Source organism: Linderina pennispora (assembly GCF_002104995.1).
Source record: "Linderina pennispora strain ATCC 12442 chromosome Unknown DL89scaffold_57, whole genome shotgun sequence".
Lineage (NCBI taxonomy): Eukaryota > Fungi > Kickxellomycota > Kickxellomycetes > Kickxellales > Kickxellaceae > Linderina > Linderina pennispora.
Window position 1 is genome coordinate 1 of NW_024468305.1, and position 15,276 is coordinate 15,276.

The 15,276-nt window shown below is 54.4% G+C and overlaps 2 protein-coding genes across 2 annotated transcripts; both read left to right on the forward strand.

Annotated features, from left to right (window-relative positions):
• Positions 1-372: 372 nt before the first annotated feature.
• On the forward strand, positions 373-3,146 carry DL89DRAFT_271706 (uncharacterized protein). Its single transcript, XM_040888940.1, is given in 15 exon segments — positions 373-824; positions 849-887; positions 912-989; positions 1,017-1,145; positions 1,167-1,238; positions 1,260-1,340; positions 1,362-1,826; positions 1,854-1,949; positions 1,974-2,021; positions 2,049-2,105; positions 2,127-2,171; positions 2,193-2,219; positions 2,244-2,330; positions 2,352-2,417; positions 2,437-3,146. The coding sequence occupies 15 exon segments, from the start codon at positions 636-638 to the stop codon at positions 2,893-2,895; spliced, it is 1,938 nt and encodes a 645-aa protein (XP_040739406.1). The 5' UTR covers positions 373-635; the 3' UTR covers positions 2,896-3,146.
• A 9,716-nt stretch (positions 3,147-12,862) lies between these two features.
• Positions 12,863-15,063, forward strand: DL89DRAFT_147945 (uncharacterized protein). The gene is made up of 2 exons (XM_040883499.1): positions 12,863-12,941; positions 13,065-15,063. Exon 2 carries the CDS (start codon positions 13,155-13,157, stop codon positions 14,832-14,834), a length of 1,680 nt encoding a protein of 559 aa, XP_040739407.1. The 5' UTR covers positions 12,863-12,941; positions 13,065-13,154; the 3' UTR covers positions 14,835-15,063.
• The last annotated feature ends 213 nt before the right edge of the window (positions 15,064-15,276 follow it).

The following is a 15,276-nucleotide window of genomic DNA, read 5'->3' on the forward strand; positions in this document are numbered from 1 at the left end:
GCGCAAGCGACGAATTTGAAAGAAAGAAGCAGAGAAATAATACAAATAGCCGTCTCCTTTGTTAGAGTGCGAATTGAAAAACAAACGAGGAGGATTCAGTGAAGGTGAGATAGGTGCTTGGACTCCCCAGCCGTGCAGTGCGGTCTCGGTGTTTCGAATTCGACCGCAAGCGATGGGTTTCCACACCTTAGTCGCCCAAGATGGCTGCCGAAAATGGGCGTGGCATCTTATCTTGACGATAATCACGGGATCTGCATCTGGCTGATCAGCACCAGAAATCCAATCAGCGGATTACACCACGTGATTGAGCTGTTGGCCTGTTATTTTTCGTGTGCTTGGCACAAGCCTGCGACGTCACTTTTCCCTGCTCCCCACTGCAACACCGAATTATCTGTATTATTTCTGCACGGCCTGTTAATTTTGAAATGACGACCACTGACGCCGACAGCAGAGTGGCACGAGCTGCAGGATGTTTACTACCGCAAGCACCGCCTGTACCAAATGCAGTGGGCCGACCTTAATCTGCGCAACTTTCGCGTGGCAGCGTCGTCATTCGGCGGCCCTATAGCGCTGCTGCGCGACGACCGGCAGCTGCTCGAGGCTGGCCCATCCCCGCTGCTGGACTCGGGCCATCCATGTGTTTTCGGGCCAGCGGGCTGCTTATTGGCAAAATCGAATACGACGGACTGCACATTGCTGCGTTTAGCTGGAACAGCCGCGAGGAGCTTGTATGCGTGCATGAGGACGGCAGTGTGCGTGTCTTCGGGCTGAGTGCGCCTGGATCGGCATTCTCCTTGGGCAATGAGGCCAAGGAGGCGGGTGTTGTCGACTGTCGGTTCTGGGACCAGGGCTTTGTTGCGCGCACCGCCGACGGAAAGCTCATATACGTGAACGACATATACGAGCCGAAGCCCAAGATGCTTGGCAAGCATACTGGAGAGGTGAGCAGCTGGACCATCATCCCACCACACCTAAGTCTGAGTCACCACGTAGAGATACTGTTGTCGTCGGGCAAGACAATCCTGCAGATCGACGCAGTTGGCACACAGGACCAGCTGCTGGACTCTGGCCCATTCTCCAGCATCTCGGTATCTCCTAACGGGCGGCTGGTGGTCCTCTGTTCAGAAAGCGGCCGTGTGCAGGTGGTGTCAACCGACTTCCAAAAGTCGTTCTCGGATATGGAACATGGAGCGGCTGAGCGGCCGGCGGATATTGCATGGTGCGGCAGCGACGCAGTAGTGATCAGCTATGAGTCGGAGGCAGTGCTCCTGGGCCCTTTCGGTGACTCTCTGGTCTTCCCTACGGACGAACCTATGTGCCTGGTACAGGAGCTGGATGGGGTGCGCATGTTCAACTCGGAGGCTCACGAGTTTCTGTTCAAAGTCAGCGACGAAAGCAAGGCTGTGTTCCAGATTGGGCTGCAAACACCGGCATCGATGCTGTATGACTCCTTGGAAAACATAAAGGCACACTCGTCGCAAGCTGGCTCGACCATTCGCGACCTGGGCGACGACCTGCCATATGCCATTGACACATGCATAGCAGCAGCGAGCTGTGAGCCTATAGTTGAAATACAGCAGGCGCTGCTGCGTACAGCGAGCTTTGGCAAGGCTTTCCTGGACGTGTACAACGGCGACAAGCTAGTTGATATCTGCAAACACCTGCGCATCGTCAACTGCCTAGCACAGTATGAGAATGGCATCCCTGTGTCGACTATGCAGTTCCTGAGCCAGCCGTTTGAGGACTGGATTGCGCGACTCCTGAACCGCAACCAGCATCAGCTGGCCATACTCATGTGCCGCTACATGGAGGAGCCGGCAGATCAGGTGTACATACACTGGGCGTGTGCCAAGATCCGGGCATCGACTATCGACGACGATGCGCTGTACAAGATCATCATGAGCAAGCTACAGAGTGTACCGGGTATTTCGTACGTGGATATTGCGGAGGTGGCCAATACTACTGGATACCAGAAGCTGGCGATCCGGCTACTGAAACATGAGCCGCGGGCAGGCAACCAGGTCCCGCTACTTATATCGATGGGCCAGGAATCGACAGCAATGGACGAGGCGATCCGCAGTGGAGATGCCGACCTGGTGTACTTTGTCATATTCCATCTGTTCAAGGCGATGGAGCTGGTGGACTTCTTCAAGGTTATCAGCCACAGCCGTGTTGCTGGCCAACTGTTTGAGAAGTACTGCATCGATCAGAAATCGCCAGTTCTCAGAGACTACTATTACCAGGAAGACGCGCGCCGCAAATCAGCGCAGCTAATTTTGATTGACAACTTGGACAAGCACGATGTCGGCGAGCTGGTAGCAAATTTGAAGGTTGCATTGGACATCCTGCAGAAGGACAAGACCAGCGCGCGGCAGACAAAGGCGATGGACGCACATATCAAGCTGCCTGAAGGCCCAGTACCAGCTTGAACAAGAGATGCAAGGCGAGAAATTCGTCGGGCTGACAGTCAACGAGACTGTGGCGAAATGCATGGCCCGGGGAAACTATACACGAGCCAACAAACTCAAGGGCGACTTCAAGGTGCCTGAGCGCAGATTCTACTGGATAAAGGTGCATGCACTGGTGCAACGCCGTGACTGGGCTGAGCTAGCACGCCTGGCGAACGCACGCAAGCCGCCCATTGGGTACCGTGCATTTGTCGACGAATGTATTGGCGCGTTGCAATATCAGGAGGCGGCCCGATATATCGCCAAGTGCGACCAAGGGGAGCGGGCAGAGCTGTTTTTGCGTATCGGGTACTATCATGAAGCTGCACAGGTGGCCGTTGCAGGCAAGGATGTTGGTCTGCTGAGGCGCATCCAGGCGCAGACACAGGACGCATCTTTGCAGCATGATATTGGCGTGCAGATTGAGCAGCTTGGCGGCGGTATTTGATATGAGCAGCCCGACCCGCTTCGGTATCAATAGGACGACGTGTTTGTACAATGACTGTGCACGCCCCCTCCCAATATGAATGACTTCAAGATCAAGCTGAGCCTGTGAGCTCAGCGGTCCTAGCGCCGGTTCTAAACTCTGCATTCCGTTTGATTGGTTTGCCGCCTTCATGGTGAAGATTCTTTCAAGCCATTTAATATAGCTTTCATGGATTTCATTACGCGTGGTTTGCTTGTAGAAACACATTTTGCAACTGTTAAAGTGTAGACTTGCTACATGCACTGCCTGCCTGTTTTGTATAGACAAATTACGCATGTGGCTCAGTGAATGATATACTAGCTGATGCATTTGCTTCATATATATATCCATAGCATTTATGTCCACAGTGAATTTTACTTTCATCATAATCAACGTGGTAATATACTCACAACTGGATCACTCAGCAGCAGCCTGTCAACCTTCGCCAGAGTAAGTGTTGTCGGATTATATAGAAAATAAGATGGGATCAGAATTACTGAGGAGAAAAAGGCGGGACCAGGTGGTCTAGGAAGTCAAGCTTTGGAATGGTGGCTTTGAAATGGTGGCTTTGAAATGGTGGCTTTGAAATGGTGGCTTTGAAATGGGTTGCTGTCTCGAGGCCAGCACCATCCACACACACCTAATCCCGGCACTTTATCATATTACCAGGAGTTTTCGTACCCTACCACACTCAGTCCACTGCCATTATTCTTTCCACCGCCCAGCACTTCCCACTTTGCGTCCTGGACCTCACATGCTATATTATTGAATGTGTCACGAGAAGCAGCGCTTACTTCTCATTAAAGATCTCGATTGGCTGAATGTGGCCAGCAGGAGTGAATCCCAGGACCTTGCCGAAGAAATACAGCTGTCCTTCAAGTGCGAGCACGATATTCTCTGCTTTCCTGAATCCATGCCCCTCGCCAGGAATCTCGACATGCGCTACCATGACGCCCTTATCCTTCAGTGCCTCAGCCGGCACTGTCGCCTGATTCGGTGGCACAATTTTGTCATCGGCACCATGGAAAAACACAGTCGGACACTCCAGCCTGTCCACAGAATTGATAGGCGACCGGGCAACAATGCGGCCACGCGCCTCAGGATACGGACCGATAAGTTTAGCAATGTAGTGGGACTCGAACTTGTGTGTCTCTTGTGCAAGCAGCTTCAGGTCACCCACGCCGCAGATACTGGCACCAGCAGCAAATACTTCGGGGCAGAATGTAAGCGCAGCCAATGTGCAGAATCCACCGGCACTTTCGCCCATGATTGTCAGACGCTGTCTGTCGACCTTGCCGGTTTCTGCCAGATGGAGGGCAGCAGCGCAGCAGTCTTGCATATCAACGATGCCAAACCATGGATAAAGCCGCTCGCGGTAGGCACGGCCCTTACCGGTTGATCCACCATAGTTTACATCAGCGACAGCAAATCCGCGTGTGGTCCAAAACTGGATCTGCAGATTGTAGACTGGGTCAGCGTGGCCAGTCGGTCCCCCATGGCTGAGAACAAGAAGAGGAGGCAGTTCTCCAGGGAGTCCAGCAAAGCCCTTGTTAGCCGGTGGATAGAAATAGGCAAACGCCATTGCCTCAGACCTACCTTGGCCGATTTGGTCGTTGTCAAATGGTGGCAGACGGGTGGGGAATTCGATTTCTGATGGGATAGAAATATCCTCATCGCTGAGCATAGTGACACTGGCGGCACCGAATACTAGCTGCTTGGCATCGGATGCGTCGTTCATGAAGTAGGTGAAGAGGGAGACAATGCTTTTTGGCCCACCACCAAGCATCATGAGGACCTGAGACCCGGATTTCGGGTCAACACCAAAGTGGAATGCATCCATGACGGACCACTCGGGAGTCGGCAATTCGGCCATCTCACGTGTAACAACATTCAAGTGGTACATGTGTGCTCTGCTGCCAGCGATATAGCGAACTACGGCTTCATCTGGCTTTCTGAGCACAGGCTGGAACGTCGAGCAGCCAAATCCCCACTCAGAAACCGCAAAATCAACCTTCATTGGTTCCGCCAATGACTGGTTTGTCTTGCCGTCGCTGTCAACATAGTACGGGTTCCAGAAACCCGAGCGGTCTGCAAGGAAATGTAGTCTGCCAGCATCGTCAAAACGCGGCTGGTAGATGCTCTCCTGAACGTCACCTTCGCCTCCAGCGACAATTGCCAGGTTATCAAGGCCGTTGGCAACCCCATTTGCGTCAAACGAGAGCGTGGCACGGTGCAGGGTAGTCGCATCCCAGTTCATGTTCGGGTGGTTCCAAATATAGAATGCAATCTCGTCGTTCAAGGGGCTGAACACAGGGCTCGACACAAAGTCGCTCTGGCTGAAAAGCACAACATCATCGGTCGGCTTCAATTCGTCGGCATCAAGGTTGCTGGGCAGCGGAATGGCGACCAGCGCAGCCAAGGCGTCAATGTCGCCATTGCGGTGGTCCTCGCGCACAGCAACAGCGAACTTCTTGGATGGATGGATGACCATGTTGGCATACCACAGCTTGTCATCCTGCTGAGCAATCCAGCGAGGTGCCAGAGCAGAGTCCGCATCAAATAGGTATAGACCGCAGTCGCTTGCATTGCAGAACAGAATGAGGCCATCATAAACGGCATAAGGCGAGCCACCGTACCCGTGCACACGCGACCTCACATTCCACTGGGTGTTGGGCGTCAGCTCGTGTATGGTGGCTCCATCAAAATCAGTGGTCTCCTGGCTGAGCAGTGTGCGGCGCCCGCCCTCAGATGGGCGAGACTCGGTCCAGTACACACGGGAGGGCGAGCCCTTGTCGATACGGATCTCAGCGACATACTTTGACGTTGACGCGACATCAGCTGCAGACAGCGGGCTTTGTCAGCTACCATAAGGGGCAGTCGTAGTATCAGGCATTACGAAGAGTAAAAAATAGATATCAGGAACGAGAAAGTGCCGAGAGTTGTGTTTTAATGATAGACAGCTGCTTTTAATAGGTGGCCAGTCTCCTTCCAGTTAGAAGCAAAAAGGCCGCTCTATACAAATGAGGCATGTAAACGAAAAATCAAACCGCAGTGCGCTTTACGATTGAATGTGTCTGGATGAGGGGGGCAAATGCCGATTTCAACGGGCCATTCTTGAAGTAACCGGCTACAATATCGATTATTCTCACACATTAGGATACGGTAGATAGTGTAGAGCACGCATTGATTTGTACGTAGATGCAAATCCCCACAGGGATAGTAGCCATGCCAGATCGTCTGATAATTGCACGGTTAGTCCATAAAAGCATGTTTGTCCTCAGAATGACAGATTATGTCTTTATTAGATAGTGCCATTTACATCAATGTCCGTTAGTATCTTTCCATCACTACTATTCTATATTCATTTGATACATATGTACTGAGGTATGCCAAGTATGAAATGTGTTGGTGGCCAGCCTCCTGCAACTGTTTTGTATGTTAACTTATGTACCTTTCCACAAGATGTATCTGCTATGAAACCATGCTGTATACAAGTATCAACAAGGAGGTTAAGGATGAGAGGTTGCATAGCAACTTATATGTTCCTTGTAGCGGTTGGAAAAGATAGCATTGTTGACATTGGAGTGCTGATCCACTCCCACGTCACCATGCCAACAACCAAACCACATAAAATCAGACCTCAGGCCGACCGGACCCTCCCCTTTTCCTTCAGTCAATCTTGTTTCACTTTTATTTTAGCTCACATACACGCTCGTAAACACTCGTCCCATTCCCAAGGTTAACAAGCATCACCATTACTGGCAATGAATATAGGGAATGTGCTTTCCAAGGTCCAGTGGATGATAAGGGTGGGATCCACAAAGACTACCTGTCATTGTAATGTAAACTGAGGCGTTATATGCAAAGTTTTATAACTAAGAAATGAGAAAATACTAAGCGGCTAAACCGATGAAGAAGGAAAAAAGAAAAGCTCTTTCAGAGAGAAACTCAATGTCACATAGTTGGTGGGCTGTCTAGTCAGGATTTTCCTCACAGTGACTTGCCGATTTAGGACTAACTGTGTAGTCCATCGACTAGTGTCCAACACATTGTCACTAAGTTTATCGCCAAAGCGATGAGATGTCTACTATGTGCAATTCCCCACTGCTCTCAAAATGAAGTACTTCCTGTCGAGTGCACTGTAGCCACGGTCCCTCTTTCTATGGATTTTGCACCATGGGTTAAGCGCATAGTCAAGGTACGTGTTAACCTAGGGGATGGGTAGTTATCGGGTGTATGGAAATAGAGCTCCTCAAAAATATGACTGAGGGGAGGAAAGGAGGCTGATTGTCTGCCTGGGGCTTTGTACGTAGGCGTTATCGGCCTTGCCCATGGTGGAACAGGGGGACTCTGGACCCCAAATGTCAACAGAGTACATTAGTCACTGCCTAGCACAAAAGTGGGGGTTCCTTAGCTTTGCATCATTCTAGTTATCTTATAGCACGCTTCAGTACATAATGCAAGGAAAGGCTATGCAAAGGATAAAATAGTTGGCTGTCCGGAATTCTGCCTCCACAAGTAGGGGTACACAGGTCAACACCAGGCATGGAGCTACAGGCATTATGCTATCCCTCAACAGCTATTGCCACATATGCCGTACCTACCATGCGCCAGAACATATACATTGGACGCCGCATAAAATAAAACATTTATAGTCACAACATCGCTATTAATATAGAAGGCTGTTCAAACAGCCAGCTGAAAGAGAAAGGTGCTAAAATTATATGGCGCAATTACTTGAACAGCTTCAACAAACTGTCGCTGCCCGCGCTAGCAACCTGTCGGCCGACAAATCCGACATCGCATACGCCCTCATGCCCCTTTCTCAGATGGGCAGCAGCCTCAAAGGCGCACTTGGTATTCCGCCAATCCCACCAGCGCACAAGCCCATCCGATCCACCAGTCACCAGCGCGCTGCTGCCGACATCGACACTTGTGGCTGCATAGCCTTCATGGGCCAGGATCTGCGACCGGGCTGGTGGGCCTCATGGTGCGCGTATCAACAAGCCGCACTGAACCGTCGCTGACACTGGCCGCCAGGATGTTGTGGTCGGTACTGCTCCGGATCCGTGTGACGACTTGGCGGCGCTGCAGATTTGCTGACACTGGCAGCTCGTGGGGCGGTGGCTGCGAGGCCACCAGCTGGCCGGTCTCCGAGTCGTACACGTTTATCCCACTGTTTGCGTAGGCTACGGCAAACTGCATCGCATCCTCCATCACAAAGCACGTCGCGGTGGGTGTGCTTGCTAACTCAGGCAAAGTGCGCCGCAGCGGCTGAGATTTGAGCTTTGCATCGGTGCTCCACACATGGCAGGCGCTGTCTGCTCCCACTGACACCAGCAACGAGCGACGCACGTCGAATGCAAGGTCCCAAACAGCGTCGGTGTGCTCGCTAAACTCGCGCACCGGGAAGCAGGGAATGGAGTCGGTGTCGCCGACCTGGCTGTTCTCAGGGAGGGCCCACACTTTGATTGTGCTGTCCAGGGAGCCAGAGTACGCATAGTCGTGGCCCTCCGAGAATGCCACACTAGTGACGGCAGCCAGATGCCCGCGGTAGACACTGGAGGGCATGACGTCAGACACAGGCCGTCTCCTGGACCTTCGCCGCTCACTGCGGTCCACATCCCACAGAATCACCAGTCCGTCGTCGCCGCCGCTCAGCATTTGCGGGCCATCAGACAGTGTCTGGCGCACGGTCAGTGCACGCACCAGGTCGACGTGGCCAATGAACGATTTGCTGACTTCGTAGTGCACCGCCCGCACCAGCCCTGAATCGACCTCATCCACTGTCAGATTGCGAAGGGCGTTGTCGACGTCGGCTAGCAACTCGCTGCTCTGCAGCGGTGCCTGCTGTTCCAGTACATGTAGTGGCTGCTCGTCGGGCATCCTCCTCGCTGGCCTGGCAACCGCCTTCAGTGCTGCCGGCTTCACAGGTACGGGCGGGGCAGTGCCCGCTCTTGCCGAGTCAACGGAGGCAGCCGTGCTTTCCGAGTCGCTGTGCGAAGCCGTCTTTTTGCTGGGCCGTTCCGACTGAATCTCTGACATTGTGATTATTGGCGGCGGCTGCGATAGGCGCCGTGCCCGCTCATGCTCGTTGATGCGCACGCCGCCCCGGCTGCTGGGCCTTGGCCAGTAGCCCACGGTGAACTTTGGGTCGCTGGCACTCTCAAACGTCGACCCTGGCTTTTCTGCGGGTTTTTCTGCGGGTTTTTCTGCGGGCTTGTCAGTGGTGACTTTCCCATTGGCAACACTACCTGTCTGCTCCTGGTTCTGCAGGCGCTGCAACGGTGTAGGCTGCTGCGGTGGCTGTCCTGGGCGCTCCTTCTGTTTGCTATCTGGCGACTGCGTTCGCCGCAGCGATATCACCGGCGACGGCGTCTTCGGATCCAGTACGTCGCTTATAGGGAACGGCGGTGTTAGACCCGTACCGTTCTCCCGCGTGCTGGTTCCCAGCAGCACGTCGATCTGGCCTAGGCACTGTGACAGCATCTCGCGGCTCTTCTCACGCCGCGTGCGGGTCATGGTCACAATCTCCTCGACCGAGACTCCTGATGATGATGAGGCCGACGAGCCTGCTGAATTAACCGATGTCGCTGACTTCCCGGTCTTCGCCGATGACGTGGTAGGGTTGTCGGTCTGCTTGCTGCTCTGTTTGGCATCGCGCAGCAGACCCTCCAGTACCGAGATGTGCTTGAGCGAGATGTTGTAGAGCGAGGTGAGCTGTGCGACGCGCTTCTCTGTCTCGCTGAGCTGCGCCTTGAGCTTTATGCGCTCCACGTCCCAGTCTACCCGCTCCAGTTCGAACCGGCGCCACTCGTTCTGCATGATTGTCAGTGCCCGCTCGAACGACGCGCTTCGGTCGGTCATGCTCAGCTACAGCAGGGGTTATCAGTGTTGTTTTTTGCAAGGTCAAAAGGCGCATTACAAATGCAGCAAGCCCCAGCCTCAGTCATTACAACGCCCGGGGGTGCTCGGTAATACTGCACTTTTCCTCATGCCGTGGCCCACTTACTGTATAACCGTCGAGCGAATTACTAGACATTGGCCCAGTGTTGTAAGGAGAACGCAGCAGGTGTTGTATAAAAGGAAACCGTTGCTCGGGTGTGCTAGTGTCAAGAGAATGTGGGAAGGGAGGTGCGTGCGGCCTCAGAAATACAATGCCAGCAGGGCGTGTTTTAGGGAGGAAGAGAGGGAAAATGGTTGCGCTCGCATGTGCTTTGCGCTGAGCTTGTTTGGGCAGCGATTCACGTGACGGAGCCTAAACCGGGATTCTGCCTAGGGCTGACAGCATGTCATGCAGAGCGCCTTTGCCAGCAACAAGGAATTCATGAATTGGACCAGAAACCTGCTCAGAAGAAGTCTAAAAAGTGCCGGTTGACGCGCTTCAGCGTTACGCGGGACGGGTTCGCCTACAAGATAATTGGGATCCACGAATCCGGATTAGCCTGGTGGTCTGTGGATGCAAGGTCTTTGTTGGGCTGGTCCCCCGCAAAGGCGACGCCAACAAAGCCACTCGGCGCACTCTGCTTACCTTGGTCCGGGACGTCGTAATCCACAGCAGACGGCTGCGAATCGAGTCCTTGGTGATCTGCCTTGGCGGGTTCTCGTGGAACTGCCCGTCCTCGTCAAAGTACTTTGCCAGCACTGCCAGCGTAATGCCGACGGATCTGTCCATGCCCTGGCTGCAGTGGATCAGCACGCGCTGGCGCGCCTCAACAAAGGGCCTGACAAACTCGAGCGCAGCGGGAATGGACTTCTCCAGCGCGACCTGGCCCTTCTTGCCCTCGGGGATGTCCAGAAACAGATACCGCTGCTCCAGAGCCGGGTCCCGGTTCTGCTCGTACTCGGGCGACCCGCAGTTGATTATAGCGTCAAACTGCTGCCAGCACTCGGGCGGCCGCCCACTCACCCGGTCGCCCACCGAAACACACGTCTTCCCCACCACGCTGGACCGTGCTCCACCCTCAGTATCTGTGCCGTCATAGCCGGATGTGCCCCGCTCGCGCTCCTTCGCAACCACCTCCTTCGCTACATCCTCGCACACGTTGCTGTGGGCAAGCAGACGGGTTTTGTGCTTCCAGAATAATCGCGGCGTCAGCCCCTGCGCCCATGTCTCGTGGTCATCCGCCGAGCCTTGAATATATACGAAGGGACTGTTCCCTCCACTAGCTTCCACCCGCTGCCTGACAATGCTGGAGGCGCTCACACATACTACTGGTGTGAATGGGGCGTCGCTGAGGTCGGGTGGCATATGCAGTGCTTGGTCGCGGGTCACCCAGATCGCGCGCAATGGCCTGTCGATGGCGTGGGTGTGTCGGGCTATGTCGATTCCGGACCCGAGCAACGCCGCGACAAAGGTGTCTATTAGCTGCTCGATCTGGGAGTGCTCCGAGCGCGAAACAACCTGTGGAGGCGTATACAGCTTTGTGTCCCAGGTGGGGATCCCTCGCTGCCGAGCGATTGCCCGGGTCCACACGGCGCACCATATCGGGATAGTCTTGGAGAATGCATCTGGCATGCTCTTGCCGCGCCGAGTCGAGTCCACAACCAGGCAGCCGCGGTGGGTGCCGAGCGCTTCCAGAAGCTGTGTGTTGGCCCGCCGCAGGCTGAACTTCCAGTTGCCGTTGTGCCCGTCGGTCGACTTGAAGTATACCGAGACAGCTGATGCTATCTGCGGGTCCACGTACCATGTGCCGCACCGCTCGTTGGCCACCACCGGCAGACCCGGGAACAGGGCCGCTGTCTCCTTGACGAATCGGGCGTCGTCGGCGACCGACATCAGCCGGTTATACAGGCTCCTGGACTCGCGCCGCAGAGACTCGGCGATGCTGTGGATCCCGCTGGTTCCAAGCACAATGTCGCTGCTGTCGTCCATGGTGTGTGGAAATAGTGTGGATGTGACAAGGTGCTTGGCACCATGGCCCAGGTGATTTGCCTGTGCTTCGTGGCACCCAACGGTTCTCTCAGATAATGGGCTGCATGCAGGATGGATCTGTCACCCTCGTCATTGTCGTGTCCGGCCAGAATATGGCCATGAGGCATAATGGGCTGTGCACTTTGTGACAAGAAGCGGGTCCAGCACAGCGGCCATGCTCTCTCTATGCCCCGGCGGCCTTTTTGCCAGAACAAGCAAGGCAGCATGAGCGACACGCATACCCATGCATAATTGAGATCATGCTGACCGTTTCTGGTACTCTTGCCACTCGTCTCTGATGTGACTTGGACTCGGCGCATTCTGCCACCATCACCAGGCGCACCCTTTTGAAGATGTAATGCGTGGAATTACCTGTGGTGCACTTTCTCAACAAAAAAAAAGCCAAATATATCAAGAGCGCCTCCATCATTCACTGGGGACACACAAATATCCCTCAGTTAGACAGTATACGGCGGGCAGACGACCAGCAAAGGTAACCATCATGGTAGTGCCACCACGGTTTTTTTTTACGCAGAACACTCTGGCAGCATGTGTATATACATGTGCGCCATGTTGCCAGATTAACCATGCCGCGATCCATGTGACCAGCAGCCAATATAGCACGGGCCAATAGACTGGAGGCAGCTTCTGCAAAACACAAGCCATGCCTGCGCATTCGCCGTGCAATGTGCAACAGCGCGGAAAAGCAAACAGTGCTCGCCTGTTCAAGCGGTTTTCTCTGGCCAAGCCTGGATAATTACATGGCAAGGAGCAGAATGAGGGCCACAATGCACCTGTGCTGCTGGCGGTTGAGCCCCCTGTTTAGCTTTCAATTCCGTGTACTCACCCCCCTCTCGTGTTTTGGCCGAGCTTCTACCGCTCCCCATGAGCGGTCCACCTGAGGGACTTTTGCAGCTATTAGCCTTGTTTGCGCCAGATGCTTGTCGCCTGGCGCTATTCTATAAATTGGAGCGCAGCCTTGCCACCCGCCATTCTGGCACTAGCCGTTTTATTTCCTCTATTCTCTTGGCCTCTGTCGCTTGTTCCTGGCTCTGTTTTTTGTTTGCGCTTTTCCTCTCGTACCCTCACACTCTGCCAGCATCTCCTGGACACTGTAAATATTATTGCTTGCGAGTCTGCTGTCCCCTGCTTTTGTTTTTGTAGTTACTGTGCGTCTTGCTCTACTGGCTTCTGCTAGTCGCATTGTCGCCTCTGGCCTAGCTCCCTCCTACTATAGGATTAGCCTGGCTCCCGCCATATCTCTACCTTTTCTGGCTCCCTCTCCCCGATTCTGCACTCTAGCCATTTTCAGCTTCACACGACAACCATGGCTGTAGCCCGCCATACCGCAAAACTCAATCCAGACATCCTGCATCTTGTCTCGCAGCGCTTCTACCACGACTTTGTAAAACATGCCTTCAACATTTCGTCCCGGAGACTTGAGAACCTCCAGCCACTGACAGCAACCTGCGCTGCATGGCGCCAGGCTTCTGTGCCGCTTCTGTACCGGACGGTCATCTGCGAGCTGCGGCAGCAGAAGCGCTCCTGGGCTAAGGACCAGACGTACTGGAAAACAAACATCCATCTTCTCGCATCAAGCCAATCGGCGCACCATGCTCGTGAGCTGCTGATTGTCTCGGCGCACACCATTATCGATACCCGGACCCTGCTGCAAACTCTAATGGAAAGCGGCTTTGATTCTCACGACTGGTCGGGGGTCACCTCGCTGTATTTCTACCAGGGCGGCCGCCTGTACTCACACGTGAGCCCGGCGGGAGACGATTCCAGCAGCATTGCCAGCCTGAACGAGTACCTGGCGCATTGCCTGCCGAACCTGAAGCACATCAGCTACGAGTCATTGGTGGACGACAGCCTCTATCAAGAGAATCCATTCAACCGCCTGATCAACTCGCGGCTCAGCAATCTGCAAGAGGTGGTCATCGGGTCCCAGCACTACCCGCTGCTGACAGCGCCCTCGTTCTCTCCCTGCCTCACCACGCTGTCCATCCGCTGCAGATCACAAGGCGCGGTTCAGCTGCCGCACATTGTCGCGCAGTCGCTTGTCGAGCTGTGCCTGACCGAGATTCCGGCAGTGCATATCTGGGACCTCATTGACACGATCACCGCCGGGCAGCAGGGGTTGGCGCAGTTCCCTCAGCTCAGCAAGCTCGACCTGGACTTTGCCCAAGAGACAATGGCTGGCGGTGACATGGGGATGCCAATGGGCATGACACAGCCATGGGTAGCTACCGAGCAGCTGCCTGCCGGCCGCCATACATTCCCCCGCCTGCGCAGGTTGAATATCCGGCGCTACCCCTTTAGCATTCATGAGTACCTGGCGGCGTTTCCGTGTGACCAGCTTACCAGCTTTATGCTGGAAGGCTCAGGCCGCGGAATGCTGTCGGTGGATGCGTCAGAGTTCCGCACGCTGCGCGAGGCGCACATCGCGTGCCTTGGCATATTCCGCTTCGGCGAGGACAGGGCCGAGCGGTTCCTGGAAAACGTATTGAGTGTGTCGTCGCCAATGCGCAAGCTCAAGGTCACGCTCATCTCGCACTCGAATATCAAACTGCCTCGGCGCTTTGGCTGCGAATTCCTGCAGAGCCTCGACCTGCGCGTGCCTGTCAATCTGTCGGCAGTGGAAATGGCAATTTGCCATCTGCAGCATCTCTGGCGACTCAACATCCCCTACACAAAGACCGACGTGCAGGTTCCTATCGACTCGGTTGATGTGCTTCGCGCACGCATGAAGCAGCAGCAGAATGCTCCCGTGTTTGTTAGCAAGAGCATACAGCAGCTCGAGCTCGGCTTTTGGGACTACAAGCAGACTACCACCCCGCTCTGCTACCACGTCCTCACCTTCATTGCCCGCATTCCGTCGCTGCTCTGCGTCATCACCGAATCAAATTTCGCCACCAGCCTCAAGGGCATCATCGCCTATTTGCCAAGCAACATCAATGTTCTGCCGAGCACCCGTGAGCTGTCGGTAAAGTCCAACTCTATCTGATGCCTGCCCCGTCGCCCATCCTCACCTGCCTGTGTAAAATTATGTCACCCACCACCCGCTGCCAGGGTCGCCCATATACCAGCTGCAGATCGCTAAGCCACTCACATCCAGCTGCGCGAAGCGGCGCTGCAAACCCTGTTTGCACAAATCGCCAATGTGATCTGAAACCAAATCAATAAATTATCGGTAAAAATTGCCCCAGCTTGTCTCGTCAACGGCTCGGTCCTTCACTTGTCCGCGTCTTTGCACGACGAAAAAAAAGCTTTTTTATTCATACACAATGGCCAACGAATTGACAGCCCCAGCACCCATCGACGATGATGGCAGCACCGTCATCCAGCGCGAGGCGGTGATCAGCGAGAAGCACGCAGAGACGACCGATGAGGTCGAGCGCATCTACGAGGTCGAGCGCACCGCCAGCGTCATCGCCAGCAACTCGTAC

Bases quoted from the DNA above. Each gene is read 5' to 3' on its own strand.
- DL89DRAFT_147945 (XM_040883499.1), top strand. From the start codon at position 13,155: ATGGCTGTAGCCCGCCATACCGCAAAACTCAATCCAGACATCCTGCAT.
- DL89DRAFT_271706 (XM_040888940.1), top strand. From the start codon at position 636: ATGTGTTTTCGGGCCAGCGGGCTGCTTATTGGCAAAATCGAATACGAC. The intron at 825-848 runs GTCGACTGTCGG...TTCTGGGACCAG, and splicing joins AGGCCAAGGAGGCGGGTGTT to GGCTTTGTTGCGCGCACCGC. The intron at 1,827-1,853 runs GTGTACATACAC...GCGTGTGCCAAG, and splicing joins TGGAGGAGCCGGCAGATCAG to ATCCGGGCATCGACTATCGA.